Below are 20,556 nucleotides of genomic sequence, written 5' to 3' on the forward strand. Positions count from 1 at the left end.
GTACTTCAGAGTTAATTTGATGGGTAAAGATTTTCAACCGTGTAATTTAGATTTCTTACACCCTAATTTGTTCTGTGACAGAAAGGATGAAATATATTCCTTAAATTGGTACAACAGAGCATCTGAAGCTCCTTCCAATGAAATTACTTGAAATTCATGCTTACTGATTTTTCAGTTTCTATTATATGGATCTGGCAATGGTTTTAGCATGAACTTTTTGTCTGAATAAGCTTCTTTACACAAATATTTCTAATCAGTACTTTGTATTCTATTTAGTACTTTCTTACTCTTTACTCACCATGGCTCTAAAAGGCCTCTGTGAAATAATGCCCATATTGCCTACTGAGTTCCAAAGAAAATGCTGTTCATTGGTTGTATGTTTCAATTTTAAAATTCTAACTGGGTATAAGACTCTTCTTAGAAACTAGTTTTTGTATTTTAGCCTGAGATATAGCTTAAAGGCCATGTTACACCTAATCTTATTTTAAAAGGAATTCTGTTATATCTTGGCTTTTTTGCAGTTAATGGAAAGCCTCCAACCTTCTGTGGAACTAGAATTTCACCTTCAATGATTAAAATAAAGAATAAAGGAGTGGATGTCATATGAAGGTACTTGTCACTGAAAATAATCCTTTATTATTTCTTATTAAAACCAAATACCTTTGAAGACACCACTTCCTTCAGATGAAGGTTTGTTTTCAACCAGAAGTAAGAAAAAATATCAAGAGAGTTCTGTTTTACTTAGGAAATGTACATGACACAACTTAAGTTATGGTCAAATTATTTAAATATATGTACATATATTCTAAGTCATTTGAAGAGTTTGAGGATTTTCCTTATTATAACCACAATAAATCTACTTTGAATTGGTATTCTATACTTTGTATATTACTCTATTCTATTCTACTTATGTATTAGTATTCTATACTTTGAATTAGTATTCTATAGATAAGTGTAAATAGGTTGGTAAATAGGTTGGTGTTCTGTTAGACATCCCAAAAAAAAAAGCTGAGTGTCTTGTAGATCCCAGTTTCCTAATATGAAGGTTATGGTACGTGTGCAGGAAGTATAAAATTTATCGGGTGATCGGGTGAGTTTTTTTGTTTTGTTTTTCCAGTTAAGCTAAAAAAAAAAAAATTAAAAAAAAAAAATGAATGCATTCTATTCTTGCTTTATTTTCACTAGTTTTGATTAATGCAAAGATTGCAAACGGAAGCATGACCTTTTCATTTCCTTCTTCCTCCATTTCATAAAAGGCTATTTTCTCCTTTAGCAAACTCTGGAAGGGGAACCTCCCCTTCGCCTGCAGCTGTCTGGTGCTGTCTCCCAGGTTGCAATGGTTTGCTGTTTGCCGCTGCCTTCCTGCATACACGTGAAGAAGGGGCAGAAATAGGTTTTCAAGTACACTTTAATGTACTCAGATTAAAAGGCTAATATTTTTCCTCTAATTCTTAAAGCAAACACAGTGCATTTTCAAAATCATTATTAATTCAGCTGCTGCTGGAGAAAAATTTAACTGAAAAAAAAAATGTATATAAAAGGAGGGAAAAGTAGATGTTGTGCTGCTGAATTCTCCCTTTTTCTTGTACTGGGTTAGTGACTAATTTACAGGGCTGCTGGTGGGCATCTAGTTACAAATTAGCTACATAAATTAAATGAAAAGAATGTTATTGGAAAGAATTGCAGATGTGAGTGGAACACTTGTTTTATAACTTTAAAAGCTTGATTTAGTAATATATATGTCTGTAAACATATGTAAGAAGAGAGAATAAAGGAAATACTACAGTGTTTTCAAATGAATTGTTACAGGCTCATTTTAGTATATATAGCAGCTTTCTTTAAAATTTCTCATACCAGCTTAACTTTTTACTACCATCATCATTGCATTTTCTGAATTGTTGAAGAGATATTCATCAAGGACTAGTAACACTTCTGAGTATAATTCTTGTCATCCAAGCGCATAGCGAACTCCAACTGACAGCCCAAAGGAGCTGGTCTAAGGCACTCAGAACTCAAGGCTGCATATCCTGAAGCTGGGTGCAGTACTACAGCTCTTCTACGGCAACCAACCAGTAATGAAGTGAATTCAGCCAAGTAATTTACATTGGTTTTGCAGATGTCAGTAAATTAAAGGCTCTTTCTGAGACACATAAGTAGAAATTTTTCATGGGTTAAGTATGAAATACATATTTGTATATAGCACACATTTAACTGTGAAAATACTGATTATTCTTCACTAAACCGAGAATTGATACTGATTCCTCTCATTAAAAGACAACAGCATGATTTACTGATAGCATGTTGTAATGCTAGGGAACAGACAAATCAAGTGTCTTGCCAAAGAGCATCAAAGAAATCAGTGCAAGAACCAAGTACAGAACCAGTATCTTGGAGATTTCAGCTGACACTTTTAAATCAGTTCATCATCCTTTTTTGTTCTGTTTTTTTTCCTATGGACTAAAAGGATTTCATTCTATAGCGTGGTCAACCTGACACATTTCACAGCACTAATTATCTTTTTAAAAAAGAAAAACACAATGTAGAAAAACAGAGTAGATTTTCCGCATTAAGAGTAATTGGCACCATCAGTGAAGAGTCAGCACTTACCCTGTAATGGTCAATTCAACAAACACGTCTAAATGCAAAACCACAAGCTCTTACAATTCTGTAAAAACTCAGTTAATTGCTTCTTTTGGGGTTGAGGTCAGGCTTATTTTTACGACCGAACCAAACTTCCACATTAAAAATAACTCAGATAATTCCTGTTCTTTAAAATTTTACAGATGAGTTATAGGCTGAAACACAAATATTTTTTTTTTTACTTTTTTTTAAAGCACATACTGAAAAGCAAACAACATAACAGCAACTGTACATTGCACACAGCTATTCTGGGCACAAACTCTGCTTTGCTCCACTGAAACAACTTCAAATCTGGTATAATTTAGCAGAATCCACCCATCATCTCTAGTTTATTTTGCTGATGGAGATTTACTCAGCAAGCCAAAATCTTTCAAATCTTCCACACAAAATGTTTTACCACTTATGAAAAATGTGCGTTGTTTTTTTTTTTTTTAGTTGAAATTTACATTTGTAACTATTTTTTGCTTGAAATTACTGTTTCAACACTAGCTTTACACTTATTAACACGGTGAAAACAAATGCTGCTGCCAGACCATCTCCTGCCTTTTGTTCTCCCACTATCCATAAAGCAGCCTTCTTCACTGCCATTTAAATGTTATTGGAGTTGTATACTCTATGCAAAACAAAGGAAAAAAAGCACTACTTTTTTTTTTTTTTTTTTTTTGGGAGGGGGAGGGGTTGTTTTGTTTTTATGTACTGCATACTAAGTAAGTTAAATCTATCTATTTGTCCCTTAGATAAGAATTTACATGCCTGGCTTGCATGAATTGTTCACAACACTGACAGATGAGGGCTACAGTAGTCCTTAAATTTTTCTGGATATATTGGAATATACTCTCAAAATATGTAAACGAAGGTCTACATTATATTACTGATATCAATACTGGATAGAGATGACAACTTCCAGTGCAAACATAGGGATTATTTACTTATGCATCATAAAATTGCACTGCAGCTTGGTAACAGGACCCTAAGGGGGAGTTTAATAAGACAGCCATAGTTTTTTTCAAAGGCAGACTGGCAAGCTGTTGAAAAGCGGACAGAAGGTAATGGAAATTCAAATGATGGTGACAAAAGCTCCCAGAAATTTAGGGATTTTCCATGGGAAATTCTGCATTGTCTTGTCTAGAACCAGAATAAAGTCAAAGTCTTCAAAGATTTTATAAACCAGAATACTGTCAGAAGTTTTGTCCTGTGAATAGCTCTTGCTCATCGTCTGTCAGGTTCTGGCAATTCTGAATGTCAACCAAAGGCAATGTTTGGGGTGGCTTGCCTTCTGAAGATTTGCATCCATCCAGCTCCAGATAGATGACTTTGGACTGTCCAGTCCTTGGACCAGGACTGACATGCATAAGACATTTTTGCCATTTTGGATAATTTTTCCACCCATGCAATCTGAGAGGGTTTAATGAAGCTCGTATTAAATTTCTGCGGTGTTCTTGTTACATATGTTAGTAGTTTGTGTGTTTGTTTAATTTTATTTGGGCATCACCATAGGGAACCATTTATTTTAAGGTTTCAGCTATTCCAAATTTTGCAACAAGATAATCTGAAGAACAGCCTATTCTAGTATTGCAGTTCTTGTTTTAAAAATAAAGGTTAAGCTTCCATAACAAATAAACATAGAATGGCAATCTTTCAAACTCTAATAAAAGTAGATAGTTGAGTGTTTTTTAGTTGACAGCTGAGAAACACAGTATCACACTTATGTCTCAAGTGATCTAAACATTAGCTTCAGGAAGCAAATATACGGCAGTTTAAAGTTATACTAAAATGGCAGCAATTAGTAATCTTTCTGATGTAACAATTCAGATAATTTGTGAACTGCATATTTTCAAATATTGAATTTTATTATATAAAATTATCCAACTATAAACTATAAAATTATCCAACTCATAATCTTAAACTCAGTGATACTACTTTTTTGCTGGAATTCCACAATGATTCCACTTTCATATCTAATATGACAGAAAAATAAAATTTAAAAAGAAAGAAACAAAAAATAGACATTCCATTCCAAAAACTCTGAAACAAAGAAAGGAAATTATTTTTTTAAATGCTCTTAAGTGGGAAGATTATCTTTCCCCTAACCAAAATAGAATAGGAACTTCCACAAAATTGTATTTCTGACATTCATCATTTTCTACTAGAAACCATTCTTTTCCAGAAAAATTCACATCATATAAAAAGTTTCCCGTAAATCAGGGAAATAAATATCAGACATGCACCAAGCCATAGAAACTGAATTAGCAGCTTGCCACATAAGAAACCCATGGCAGAATTTGGAACCAAATCTTTATTTCCACATCCCAACCCAGCTCACTGAGCAGTGAGCGGTTCTTCCTCACCACACTGATTTTATTTACAGTTTACTCTCCATTTAAGATGCTATAAGTGTCCAAACTTAAAGATACAAATACCGCTCTTGGTATAAGAGCTTTAAATCTGTACAAGAGCATATTTTATTAATTTTATTTATTTATTAATCTACTGGAAAATTCTGTTAAGACAACAGCTTGTGCTTCGCAAACAATTTACTCTGACAATGACTTAATTCCTCTTGCAGTAAAACATAAACTAATTTTCCATTAATTAAAGCACTTATCATTTTCATTGTTGGACATCCTCTTGTTTTCCTGGTACATGCTCCAAAAAAATGGATAACCAAAATCATAAGATCCTTAGCACAAGTTTCTGAGGTTTGATGCTGTCTGTTTTGCTGTTGATATCACACTGGTCACATGCTACCTGGCCACCCACATCACAACATGTTTTTTCAAACATACAAAGATTAAAAGTTACCTGGATCTTCTATAGATAAGTTCTTTGTCAACCACTGAACAATGTCTGAACCTAGGAACAAAGCAATAGGTATTTTTAGATTAGAAAGTTTTCTCTTCCTATTCTTCAGTTCCCTAGACCTATTGACATTGTTCTACATGCAAGAGACCTCTATATTTTTTTGCTCTGTTTTTCAAGAATCAACTAGAATATTTTTTATATATACATATATATGTTTCTCCACAGCTTTGGCAAAAGAAACATGCTACCACTCTTTTCTTTAGGCCAAGACTTATAAAACACAATAGAAAAGTGTATGATAACCTACATTTTAAAATTACATTATTGGAAAACGTACATTAAAGAAACTTTTTAAAGTTAATACCAGATTTTCCCCACCTTTCAAATTAGTCTGCAAATCAAACTTAGAAAAGGTAAATGCAACATATGTTGTGATTTTGCAATATATGACAGGTCATTTCTGACAAAAAATCTCCTTGGGACTAATACATACAATTATGAGCTCCTAAAAGAAGCTCCAGTTTATGTCCAGCTCTGCCTTCTGATTTTTTATCTTCTGCTGTGGTGACTTTCAACCCTTTCTGCTGCCTACCAGTGAAACCATATCAATTACCTAAGCATGTACTACTACAACAGTTCTGCCTCATGTGTAAGCTTTTAATAGAATTCATTCATCCTTGGGGTTGAAGCCCTTTCCTTACCACTCCAGATCCTCTACTTCTGTATCCCTACATTTACTCCCTATACTCTTCTTCGTATTTAATTTCCTTAATTTAATTTTTTCTTATGGGCATGTTTTTCCTCCCATCTTACCATCTCCAATACCAGACTCTGTGCTGCCCTTTGCAACACATATCCTTCCAACCCTACCTCCTGATTCTTAACACTGCTGCTCTTGGCTGTGCACTTCCTATCACACTTCAAACTCTCTGTGCCAAGACAAGCTAAAGGAAGTCTCAATTATTAGACTCCAAATTGTAGTTGGACTTCACGACTGTGAACATATTGAATTACAAAACAGATTATGAAGCAGTTCTGCAGACAAAAAGACAATCACATTTATGATTTAAACAACTTTAAATAACAAAAACTGGCCTAAAGGGAAAATGCATTCAGAAGCTCGGGGTGATGCACATGTTCCGTGTTTCATGATGGTTGCAGAATGTCTACTTTTCAGACCAGCAATGTAATGGAAAGACATCACATAATACTTCCTTATAAAAACGGTATTTAAGTTGCTTATCTATTTCTAGGCAGACATAATAATACCATTCTTTTAAAAATCTTACATCTAAAAAGCAAAAAGACAATAAAAGTCTACACAAATATAAAACTAATCAAAATAATAAAATCTCATGAATAGGCAATAATATAAAATATTAGAACCTGCGGATTTCCCCATCACTCCCAACTCAAATTTCTTCCTGTACTCCTAATTATGCATATTTTCCTTTGATTTTATTAAAACAATTAATATGTTGTATTAATAAAGCATTCCAGAGAAGAAAGAAAATCTATTTTTACTCTCTTAGCTGTAAATAATGTAATTTTGCTACTTCAATTTTTTATTAAACTTAATGAATAGCCTTATCATGTATTTCACAAAGCCTAGCTTATTTTATTGTAGCTTTTCATGTGTGTACACATTACTAAATTGATTACATAACAATGAAAACTGTGGAGATTTTACAACCATCTCCAGAGAAGAGATTTTCAATACTTTTTTACATGTATAAGTTTTGACAGATATTAAACTTCAGCAGCAACATTTCTCATAGTATTCACATTGAATTATTTGTTAATTGAGGCAAAATTGCATACTCCTACTGTAGGATGAATACAAAATGTTACAGGCAGATATTCCTACCTCAAAATATTCTGTATTTGTGAATTTTTACAAATACAATTTCTGTCTTTAAGAAGTTAATGAGGCTGACACTGAAGGATGAATTTTAGCTTAGTGTAAGATAAAACTTCACAGACTTCAATGATGACATTCCAAACTTTGGTACATTTTTTTCATTAGCTAACTAGAGAGTCAGCCCTAAATATTTTCCTAAACCCTTGAAGGTCAGAGTAAAAATGTAATTAGAGAAACAACATGAGATTTTTTAAAACTGGTTCTTAACTTTGTCTTCCTTCAAATCCTGTAGACTTCCCCATGAGAAGAATTTTTCTATTTTTTTTATCTCACCTTCAAATGTTTCTTTCCTCTTTACCTGTTCCAAACACTTTCCCACAGTGACACAGCATATTTCTCAGTCCTCAGCTCCAGGCACCATATTTGCCTACATGATCAGAAATTCACTTCCATATGTTACACTGTCTTCTAAATAACAGAGGGAAATGGGATTTCTTGACAACTGTATCATCTGATTCTGAAAGATCATTACCACTCTATTCATATTTTATAATGAAGCTATTCCCCTGATACCCAAAAGCCTGAACTGCAGTTTAAGCCAGCTATCACTCTTGAACACTCCAATGATTTGAGCTGCATGACTTCAATGACAAAAGCTTAGGTCAATAAATATTAACATATATGCTCTACTTCTAGTGTGAAGTGTATTCAAGTAAAGCAAAGGTGCAAGTATGTCATATCACAAGTGAGAAATCTAGCAGTCCATTTTTCCTTTGGGAGATCTTGTGGGAAAATCTAGTCCTAAAGTAATAATAAAGTAATAATAAATCTTTAATAGCTTGCTGTGTGTTTTTTTTTTTTTTTTTTTTTTTTTTTAGTGGTTGCTTTATATGTCTAATCAACAATGCAATTCCATTCAATCATATCTGTGCTTTTTTCTAAGCTTTAATGTTTATGCAAATGTGTTTCTAAAAGCAAGACCACTGCTATAATTTTTTATCTCAGGAAAAGAACAAGGCAGTTAAACAGGTGAATGCTTTACAGGAAAGGCAATATTTCCTTTGAGTCCTAGCTTTGAAAATCTGGTGACCAGTAAATACAGGCCATTTTTCATACACCACACTTCACATCTACAGGAGAATCATGATCCAAGAATTAGGATGAAAAAGAATTCATTATTTGTAACTGTGCTAACACATGATAAAACACCTTTAACCTTCAACCCTGAATCTATCAAAATGACTAGCTAGAAGGATGATATAAATAGCATGAAAGCTACTATCTTGGTACTGAACATTTCAAAAAAGAGGGAAAAAAATAAGATTATTTGGTTTCCAGGCTCGGAGAGAAGCCATAACCCAAAAGATAGAAAAAATTTGCCATGTTAAAATGTAGTCAGACTTTATATAGTATTTAATGTGCCAGTCACAGGTACTGCTTGATAACAAAAACACTAATAATAACATTTTCAAAGGAGATTTTCAAGTGAAATTCCCAAAGTCTCCCTGCCTCGGTTCTGTGAGGTAGGTAAAAGGGAAGCTGGCTGTCAGATCTGTACGGTGTAGAAGATCTTACAGACACCAACTGAATTTTGAAACCCCGAACCCTCACTTGTCATGCAAATTCCTGTATCAAATAAAACTGGACAAAACAAAGTGATCATTCTCAGAAAACATTAGAAACAGGTTTTTAGATTCGGAGCCTTTCAGACAATAGTGAGATTATTTCAATGTCAGCAGCTATCCAGAAAAAGGAAATAAAATTCACCAAGTCCACAAATATGAAAGACTTTCATTTTTTTTCAAGAAAGCAGAAAAAAAAAAGTGTTTACATTCATAATTCAACACAAATCTCTCAACTGTGTTCTCCATGAAATACATTTGCTGAAAAGCCAACTGGTGATTAATTTTAAAAGAAATTGTTTGAAAATAGCAGTTACTGAAGCTGTCACAATATCTTAAGAAATAGTTCTTGGAGGAAAGTGGGTGCTCTGAAGTCTGCAATGTTAATTTCCAAGTCATAGTCATAAAGTCCAGGGCAAAGCTAAGGTTAGCTTACAGTACATTTAAAAAATGTGTTGACTCTAAACTATGACAAAATTAGTGGGAATTAGAGATGTATTTTTTGCTATGCAGAGATGCAATGAGCCATGTATACCCTGATCTGATGACAGAAAGGCATAATGAGATCTGCAAAATAAAATTAAAATCAAAATGATCTATCATTTAAAAAAAAATCAAAACATTTTTAGCTGAAGAAGATCGAATTTGTAAGAAAGTGCATTTTATTAATGAAAATCACAAACCATGAGATGACAGAGAAATTTAACTGAGCTACAATGATCTATCACTTCTTAAGGAGACAGGTTCAATCATGCAAAAAAAAAAAAATATTTTTTCTGCTAATACCTAGATATTGTAAGTAACATCTATTCATTTTGTTACTTGTAGATTTCATAGTATTTACAGATGATGAAGCACATGGAAGTTCCCCTGCACTCCTGATAGCAAGAGAAATTTTATCTTCATCAAGACTTTTGCCATCTGACCTCAGCAGGCCATCTGAACCACTGCAGTGCTTTTCCTGTGCTGTGAGAGCCAGGAGACTGGGTTGGTTTGATGAGTGCATGTGTGCTGAAAGGTTTCAGTACCCAGTTACAGGAAGCTGGAGAATTCTGTGCAGAACAACTCCCTGTAGGGAAAGCTTAATATTGTGCACAAAGAACCAGTTTCTACATATAAGACAATATGACTGTTATTAAATTAATACAGTGACACCACTGCATTTCCTTTTTTTTTTTTTTTTTTTTTTTTTGAAGGACTTATTTTATTTTGACTTCTTTCTTCAATACTATTTGCTTTGTCACACTACTCCATGGTGAAATACATCAGGAAATTAAATGTATTTACTGATACACACTTCAAAATCTGTGTTCATGACTGAAAAATAAAGTGCAATTTCATTCCTCATCACTGATTCAGAAATTGGAAACAGAAAACAGATCATATTAACAGGTAGATCACTTTCTCAGCACTTTCTCTGAGGTTCATCCACTCAGAAAAATTGCTTTCCAGTGGATTTGGACTCTGTGAGGAAGGGCTTTCACTGGTGAATGGGGTAAGATGATCCACATTCTCCCTGAAGTTTTCACAGTCACAGATCTCAGAGCATAGGTTGTCACTCAGTTATTTAAGCACAGATGTTTTACAGTGTTCTTCCTTTTTCTGAGAAGCATAGCTTCTGTATGAATTCTACATGGATACGCATGAAAGAAATCAAGTACCACACAAATTTTGGGGCAGAAAGGCTGAGGAAAAAAAAAAAAAAAGCAATGGCTGTACTATCACCACCAACACTTTTGATATACTTCAAGATCTAAATATATTTTTCCATATTTGTATACATATGGCTTATTTTCAGATTCCCTTTTGCTTATGAGGATCAAGGCAAAAGCGATGATCTGGGGCTGGATATGCTGGTGTGCTTGAATGAACAAGGAGTTATTTCATCTTAAACTATGGTTCTAGTCAGTGCTGAACTGCAATGGATTTCATTCTAATGGATTGCAATGGATTTCATAGAAAGTGATTTCAGGGGTGTTTCATTTGCCCATTTTTCAGTTTCATAAGTAAGGTTATCAAAAATGTTCAGATGGTGAAAAAAGGAAATAAAGGAAATGTCTGACTCTGGAATTCTTTGTGTTAATTTAAATGCTTTCCACTTTGAATTTTTATTTAACTTTTTTTTTATTATTATTATTTTCTCTATTCCTTTGGATTAATGGAAAACAAATTCATAGATTTAAACCAGCATCATCATTTACCATGAGTAGCAAATGAGCTGAATCTGTGATTTGAATATGTTTCTGATTACATTTACATATTTAACACACTGACTTTTATTGATTAAATGTGCTGGCTTTTAGAAGAAAGAGATCATTGATCAAAGTGCTGTTTGATTAATAACATTTGCATCTCAACTTTCACACATTTATTTCTGCCACTTTCTTTTTTAAGTTACTGATGAAAACAAATGCATAAACTTACTCTTTTGACTTATTACAACTGAAAGTGCCCGACACATTTGTTGTAGTCCACTTACACCTCAAGGAAGTCTGTAGCCAGTTACAGATTTAAAAATCTAATTTTAAAAATACTCCTAGCTGTACAGAGGATATGAAATATCTGAAATATCTTTATGAATTTAATCAAGTACAAAAAATAAACAGTTTTCCAGCTTTAAAGCAACATAATAAGCTGCAAGTGTTTTTTGTTGTTGTTTGTTTGTTTTTGTTTGTTGTTGTTGTTTTTGTTTTTGTTTGTTTTTTTCCAGCGAAGATGCACACAGAAATTTGCACAAATAAAACCTCAAATGAGTCATCCTATTGCTTTTGAATGGGACACTTTCATTCTAATCTCTAAGCAATCCTCAAAAATACTCAAGCCTAGAATGACAGAAAGAACACGTTCTTCTGGCTAGCATAACCCTGTGAAGAACAACTTGTTTCTTGATATTGTTAAGTTACTGAATCTCTGCTCCAGTTTCTTTTTCTTTCTCAAAGTTTCTTTTATTTTCATATTGTGAAAGAGCTAATACAGGATATGAAAAACCTCTCCTACTTCCCACACCTGTATAAAAACATCCAGTAGTGCAGACCAACAAAATCCATTAACGTAAATTCTGCAGTCACACCTTGTCTCATAACCAATCTTCAGAAACAGAAATCACATTCAAAAAAAAAAAAACCATGAAAATGGTAGCTAAACATGGCTGCATCTGTGCCCACCCTTTCTCCTAACAGCACCCATCCACACAGGCCAATGTTTTCTCCAGCAAAAGGAACTTGTGCATCGTTTGCCTCTAAAGCTTCTCAAATGACATCCTCCACTCAGATCTCAACAGCCACAAGTGACTGTTTTACAGATGACACTAGCTGTTCATAATTGGCAATGTACCAGTAACCACAGATGGGACCTCTATAATCTCAAGGCTGATATAAAAAGCACTAAAGATTAGCATCTTGCTGAAGAACCCTGCTTCGTGTTAAACCCTTGCAAGACAAGAGTGATGCTGTTTGGAAAAACTATGTGCTCTGAAAACCCAGCACAGCCTTTCTCTTGTAAAGGAATTTCTATGCTTTTCTTCAAAATGTTATAGAGCCATGTGATCTTGTTTGGCTATCATGAAATATCAGTGTTCAGGTGACACAGATAAAGACACTTTTGTACATTCCCTTGGTAACAGAACTTCATAATTTTTTCTATGTGAAAACTCTTTGTGGGAAGAAAAAAAAAAAAGAATCAGGACACAGGAAATATAAGTAAAAATCTGAACACCATAAGGTTACCCAGAAGAAATCTTTTAGAAGGAATTTCATCTCCAAATAGACAAAACAAAGAAACAAATGAAACAAACGAAGAAACTTATTTTTAAATACTGTATACTCCAAGTAAATCTTCTAAAGTCTGAGATAAGCAAGGAGCCCAGGAGGTTTATCAATGAGACCTTGATTTCTAGTCCATTAAAAATATCACGTAATGGTAAAAGATTACAAGCTAAATGACTTTGTGTTTTCTTTATCATTAGGACCCATCCCTCTTCTCCTCTCAACCTTCCAAACACAAACCCATTTACGTACGACTAAGAGAGAAACAGTCAAGAATTCAGCAGTCCATCATATTCTCCTTTTCCCAATACCTTTAGGAGCTCTCAAGCTAAATTCCATCCTACGGTTTGGAGCAGTCCCGATGTGGAGGGCAGGAACCCTCCCAGCACAGAATGTAACCATCCAGTGCTCTTCCCAAAAGGAATGTACTTCCCAAAAGGTTTATGTACTGCATAAACCAACAGACTGTACTGCAACCTCTCTGCCAAATCTTGCAAGTGAGGGCCCAGCCACCAAAAATTTTTGGTTTCTCGTCTCTCTCAGTGACAATGTAACTTCTTTACAGAAGGAATAAAAAACTCAGTGAAAAAAAATAGTCTCCACCACCTACTGTTTGTGGTGTTCCCTAAAGCAAGTTAGGTGCGTGTGTCGATCTGCTCGAGGGTAGGAAAGCTCTGCAGGAGGATCTGGATAGGCTGCACCGATGGGCTGAGGTCAACTGCATGAAGTTCAACAAGGCCAAGTGCCGGGTCCTGCACCTGGGGCGCAATAACCCCAAGCAGAGCTACAGACTGGGAGAGGAATGGTTGGAGAGCTGCCAGGCAGAGAAGGACCTGGGAGTAATGGTGGATAGTCGGCTGAATATGAGCCAGCAGTGTGCTCAGGTGGCCAAGAAGGCCAACGGCATCCTGGCTTGTATCAGAAACAGTGTGACCAGCAGGGCTAGGGAGGTGATCGTCCCCCTGTACTCAGCTCTGGTGAGGCCGCACCTCGAGTACTGTGTTCAGTTTTGGGCCCCTCGCTACAAGAAGGACATCGAGGTGCTTGAGCGGGTGCAGAGAAGGGCGACGAAGCTGGTGAGGGGCCTGGAGAACAAGTCCTACGAGGAGCGGCTGAGGGAGCTGGGCTTGTTCAGCCTGGAGAAGAGGAGGCTCAGGGGTGACCTTATCGCTCTTTTTAGGTACCTCAAGGGAGGCTGTAGCGAGGTGGGGGTTGGCCTGTTCTCCCACGTGCCTGGTGACAGGACGAGGGGGAATGGGCTTAAGTTGAGCCAGGGGAGTTTTAGGTTAGATGTTAGGAAGAACTTCTTCACTGAAAGGGTTGTGAGGCATTGGAACAGGCTGCCCAGGGAAGTGGTGGAGTCACCATCCCTGGAAGTCTTCAAAAGACGTTTAGATGTAGAGCTTAGGGATATGGTTTAGTGGAGGGCTGTTAGCGTTAGGTTGGAGGTTGGACTCGATGACCTTGAGGTCTCTTCCAACCTAGAAATTCTGTGTGATTCTGTGTGTGTGTAACCTTCATCCAAATCTGCTCAGGCACAGTCAGCTCCAGACATTTGAATGTGAATGTCTCCATCTTGTTTTTTAATCAATATTGTTAGGGCTCCTTTTAATTCATTTTACTGGAGCCTTAAGTGTTAAATAGTTTAGAAGATAACAGGAGAAAATTTATCACCCTGTTGGGAAGGATACCTATGGGGGGAGCTGAGTACCTGGAGTCCCCTCCCTACTGCAGTCAGTGCTGGTTTACGGAAAGTAGAACAACATCTAAGTGCTTCTGTGGAACCTGCTGTGGTGAGAGTATGAGAGCATGAGAGCAGACTCCCTCAAGAAAAGCATTCAGATGTAAAGGAGGAAGTGGATGAATTTAACCTCTAGTTATGAAATAACATGTAAAAGGGCAGCAATAACATCACTGTGGCATGACTACCTTGAACTCTCACTCTAAAATTCAACCAAGATCTGTTAATTACTTCAGGAAAATTAACAACACATTTCTGAAGAAAAAAAAAAATCTGCTTACTGTTAATAGTTTATCTGTCTTTATTTTTTAATTTATTAGATGTTTCACTGTGTTTTGCTGGCAACTTGGTATAGAAAATGGGTAAATCAATAAGCACAAATTTTTGGAGTTCACTGCTATGAAGATACCACAAAATTGCATTGATCACCTCCTAAGAGTTTTTTCTTAACTAGCAAGCAAGTTTCAGAGTAAATAAATAATGATTTATTGATAGTATTATGGTGGAGGCTTCTCAGAGAAAAGCATCACCAAACTTATTTTATTTTATTTTATTTTATTTTATTTATTTATTTTTTTTTTTTCTGTCTTTCTTTATCTGGTATATTTCTATGCAACTGAAAATATTGAAATTAAGCTTTCCAATAAGTCATCAGTAGCTGAAATTTCTAAATACAGGTAATGCCTGTGGAGAAGTAAAAATAATATATTTAGGCTTGTTTTTGTTCAGTGCATGAAGACAGGAACAAACACTGTAAACAAAATTTCTTCAAAATTTATAGCCCTTCTTGAAAATGGTGTCCATGCATAAAAACTAAAGAAATCTGATTTTATGATTTACAGCTTTTAACTCTCAATTACTTTAGTTTATACCTGCTTAAAGTAAAAACATATTAATTAATTTGGGATTTTTTTTGAGAATGAATGCAAAAACTCACTGTATCCAATTGGAGATTTTATTTATACTGCTTTTACAGATTCCACAATTATAATGCCTTGAAAAGAAAGCTAACTGTAAAAAAAAAAAAAAAAAAAAAATCATCAAAGCATCAGCAGCACTATCGAAAGCAAACTTACTAACCTTCTGTAGTGTTGTCATCACATACTGCAGCTTCTGGCCTCTCAGTTTTTCCCAAATTAAATATCACTATTAGTCAAATGAGTTCTTTCTCTCATATGCATATAAGTAACTGTCTGCAAGTGCATGTTGATAGTCTCTACAATATTAATACCCTTGCAATAAACAGCTTTACATACTTATCTTTATATCAACCGTTTGAAAATAAAATGTAAAAACAAACAGCCTCCAATTAGAAAGGCTTTGTGAGTCTTCACACTATTGCTTCAAACAATTCTTTTTTTTTTTTTTTTTTTAATTTCACTTCAATATGTTTAAGAAATATGATATTTTCCAGCTGAAATAGTTCTTCTAACTCTTGCCGTACTGCCCCCCAAAGACACCCACACACAGATGTCAATGGAAGGAAGTGAGGCAGCAATGTAATTTTTACTAGGCACTTCACATCCACAAAGGAAAATCATAAAGACCTAATTCAGGAGTAATAGGAGTACATATATAAATGATATACCATTTGACTTCTGATTTTGACTCTCAGAAGAAAGCCAGTGGAGACAGTTTTGACATTTGCCCAGCAGCAATGTCAATGTGCTTCCTTCATCATAGAATTCCTACACAATAATAGTTAATTTATACAGCTGGTTTGGAAATGTTTTTTTTTCCATCACTGCTATTTCAAAACAGTCTTTCAGTGACTCATGCTCTTACTGTTCTCTACATTTAAGGTTCTGAAAAGTGATGTCCAAAAAAACCTTTTTGATCACAGATTTATTGAATAACCCAAGCCATTTCACTTGGTTATTTTGACTATAATACACCCTTCAAAAAGATTTAATGATGCTAAATACAACAGCATAACGTGATGTTATGCAGAAACTCCTCATGCAAGCTGGAGAATTAAATACGAAGAACCCAGCAGTTCCCCAAGAACTTGCTCGTTAGCCAGCCATTCTCACAGCTACAGAAATATGTCCAATGGGTAAATTCATTCTTAATAAGAGATGCTACAACACGATAGTTGCACAAAGATAGCACTCAATGTGGGGTGCCAGCTATAAGAGAAAGCCCCAAAACACATATTTCATGATGAATTGCAGAATAAAAATACTTTGGCCAAAGTAATCATAAGTTTTTCTTTTCTCGGTGCTTTTAATTTGAAAACTTATGTCACAATGTTCCATGGTCTCCAGCATGGACCAGTTATTTTTCAGATAATAGCAATAAATACAAAACATAAGATATGAGAAAGATGAAACTGAGTAGAAGCTTTCATCCTTAATCCTAGGATTCAACTGTTACAACAGAAATGTCACTAACTATGATCAGAACATTGCTCAAGGCTTCTTTTTTTTTTTTTTTTCCTATTTGAAATATGAAATATTTTAATATTCAATAGACTATAGAAAGTTCAAATGAATTTCTATTTTTGATTAAGCCATGCTGGATGTTTTTGTGCTATTTCCTCCAAATCCATTACTATTTTAATACTGCTATGTCTCAGAGTTTGCACTTCAAAGATCTGCTGCGGGGCTACATTTTCCAAAAGGAAAAGAAATGAAGTTATTCAAATTGTAAGTACCTATAGTTTGAACCATTTGTCTGATTGAAAATCCAACCTCATTCAGCTTTTACCAAAATATGGCATTGTTTCAGGACTTTATTATGCTCAAGTGCTTGGCATAATAAAAAAGCATTTACATCATACAGCATAGAATGAACTATGTTAGAAATAAAATTGATCTTTGCTCTAGCTTGATATTTCCACCAAATTCAGTGTATTTTCCATTTGCAGTCTTTCATCTCTATTCAGACTATGAATTATTTTATTCTGTCAATAATTATGATGTTCTACTGTCTGAAGTAGATGTGACTTTTCTCAGAGCAATAAAAATCTCATGGTTCTTCTCAAGGTAGTTCTTTACACATGCATCTCAGCTATTTTGTCACAATGAAGGCAAAATATATTAGCTCTTGAGCATAATTCCCAAAGATTCACTAAAATGTAATGTGTGCTGACAGCTGAAATTTTCAGACATTATCTATCCATCAGTGGAGATTTATCAAAAATTTAAATAAGCATGAACTACCATTTTAATATACAATCAAATGCTCTTGGGTTTAAAATATACTTAATCATACCATCCATAGTAAGTATGATATTTCTGCCTAAAATTGAAAATTGAAGCATGGTATGTGCTTATATATATGAATACTTATACCGAACTTTTTTTTTTTCTATAAACTATGTTCCTTCCAATCAAAAATAAGCTTAGCAAACTAAGAAGTAAAACTTACAGAAAATAAAACCCTCTACATTTTAGTTTAACAAGTTCATGCCTTTGCTGCTCTGTATGCACGGGGACATCCACATGAGTATTTGTGAGATATTAATTGCAGCCCTGTATCTAGTATTGGCTCTTTGTCTATGATATTTTTGTATGAATTAAAAGGCTTTCTGCTTTTACAAGTAACTTGGTACCATATTAACCAAATGTCTCTCAGAATCAAAACATTTTGTTTTCCATCAGTATCAGCTTCTGACAGTGACCATGGAGCCCTCACTAAACGCTCCATTTTAGTTGCCTTTTCCTGGTGCTTGGATAAAGTAATGACTGCTGCAAAAACCTCCTGCCTCCTTTCATCCTTATCTTCACATTCATTATGTGCAGAGCTACCATTTCATATATTAATCCATTGGCTTGCAGGGAATAATTGGAAGTTTATGTGAGAAGGTAGGAGAGAGTCAGCCATCTGTTATCAGGTAGATGAACAACAAAAAAGACATTATTCTGAACAATGCTGGATCACTAACCTGTGGTGTGACTGTTTGCAGGTAAGAGGGTTTTTATTTATCTTTGTACTAAAGATAATAGTTCCCCATACTTCACTGTGGATTTGGGGGGCTGAAGGAAGGGAAGTGTGTTGAAAAGTTTGGCCTTTAAGTATTGGTATAATAAATAATACTATGTGTCCTTATTTGTCATATTATTTTATTGTACATGTCCATGTTTAATTTCATTTGGATGGAAGAGCTGAAAATGGATGGTATCCTGCTGTTAACACAAAATGGGTCTTTTATAACTTAATCTTGTGAGTGCTGAAGCTCTTTGTGAGGATGAGGCTGTAGCTCTTTTTCTTTCCCCTTTTTTCACAAAATGCAGAGAAAAATTAAGTTCATACTGTTGCCTAGGAGTATGCAGTGACGTGAATACTACTTTTAGCACCTGTTGCGTCTTTGCTGTTTACACTGTAAGAGTAAGAATAAATAGTAGGAAGAGGTAAAAAAAAAAAAAAAACAAACTTTCTATTGAAACGTATACTAAACTATTTACAGGTCTATCCAAACCAGCAGTTCTGTCCCTCTTCTTCCCATCCTCCATATTTTATTTATATTTTGGCTTACCTCTCCATGTAATATTTTAAGATACATATTCTATCTAAAATTGTTGATGATCACCATTTCTAAATGGTGACCTAAACATCAATTACAGACTCAGGAATGGATGGGAAAATAAAAGCAGAATCAGTAAAGAAATATAAAGCAAACAGGTATCCAGTACCAGGACTGCTGTTTATCAGGAAGGTCAAAGCAGACACAACTCCTGACACAAGTCAGTCAACTAAGGAGCTCTGCTGTCTAAATGCAATATGGTCCCAAGCCTGGGAGGAAGTGGGCAAGCAGAGGTGTGGGAAAAAAAAAAATGTTCTTGTTGAATATTCTGACATGCTGAACAGAGCTAAAATGAGCTCAGCATTAGACTTAATAAATAAATAAATAAATAAATAAATAAATAAATAAATAAATAAATAAATAAATAAAGCGCTAGCAGCCCTCTACTTTAAGAAGAAATAGAAGATGACAAAAAAAAAATTAAAATGTAAAGTATTTATTCACAAATCATATCCTGTTCAATCTGGCAACTGTGACAAACGTAATTCTCCTGGTACCCTACTGACAAAAAATAAATTGATGGAGAACAACAAAGGGTACTTCTGCCCAGACTAGCAAATAGCGTGATGATGGCAGTAAGCAGATCATTTCCCAAGGCTTGGTATTCTGGGAACGGAGCCATTCTTCTCTCCAAGATACAGGGGAAAAGAAGTAATAGTAAGATGACTAATAAGATGTTTTATTGGTATAAAAGAGGATGAATACAGGTCACTAAGTAAGAAAAGATTTAAGTAGATTACCCCTTCCAATTTCTGCTTTACTTTGCATTAGGCAGGTTTATACTTAGAAACCAAGTATAAACCAGGCTGTATTTAGTCCTCCTTTCTGTTATGCTAATTCTACTTGACCTTACATAGAAATGAGCTTCTGTCAAATACCAATAAATATCTGCCACAGCACTATTTTCAATAAATAATCTCCAATGGACGAGAATAAAGGCTGTTGCTTACCTGTGACTTTCTTTGTTTTGTTGCACCTGCTATGTTGCTCTTTTTTACAGCTGCCAAACTGGCATTTTTGGTCCTTTTCACTGGCTCAACTGAGCACACATCTGTAGCTGTGACGGCATTCACAGCAGTAATTTTCTGTGCCACAAGTCTTCCTCTATAAAATTCTTGGACTGGCAAATGGTGTCACTCATCTGCTCTGCATCTCCTTAATGCTCACCAGCCTCTAACAGGAGGTCAGCCCTGAGCCCATCCAGCCACACTTGCATGGTGCAGTTTCCCTCAGCTGATAGCATCAGGAAATACAGCAGTTTAAGGTACAGAATTAGTTCGATACACTCACAGGAGAGTTGTATCTCAGGTGAGCAGTTTCTTTTTTGTCAAGTGCACTACAGAATCACAGAATGGTTGAGGTTGGAAGGGACCTACAGAGGTCATCTGGTCCCAGCCTTGCTCAAGCAAGGCCACCCACAGCAGGCTGCCCAGGACAATGTACAGTCAGGTTTTACAAATCTCAAAGGAAGGAGAATCCACAACCTGTGTCAGTGCTCAGTCACCTGCACATTAAAAAAGTGCTTCCTGATGTTTAGATAGAACTTTCTGTGTTCCAGTTTATGCCCAATGCCTCTTGTCCTGTCACTGGGCACCACT

General features: G+C 35.2%; 1 protein-coding gene across 8 annotated transcripts in view; it reads right to left on the minus strand.

Moving 5' to 3' along the window:
- RGS7 (regulator of G protein signaling 7) overlaps nucleotides 1-20,556 on the minus strand; it is a gene marked incomplete at both ends in the record, with an annotated part of 263,440 nt that overhangs the window by 108,656 nt on the left and 134,228 nt on the right. For 7 of the 8 annotated variants that reach the window (XM_084284277.1, XM_084284271.1, XM_084284276.1 and 4 more), the window contains one exon: nucleotides 5,443-5,493. The exons of the other annotated variant lie outside the window; for it this stretch is intronic. In XM_084284277.1, the coding sequence (XP_084140403.1) occupies nucleotides 5,443-5,493 (51 nt within the window). The remainder of the gene's footprint in view (nucleotides 1-5,442; nucleotides 5,494-20,556) is intronic. 8 annotated transcript variants of the gene reach the window in all.

Source organism: Netta rufina (genome assembly GCF_964035555.1).
Source record: "Netta rufina genome assembly, chromosome: 3".
Classification (NCBI taxonomy): domain Eukaryota; kingdom Metazoa; phylum Chordata; class Aves; order Anseriformes; family Anatidae; genus Netta; species Netta rufina.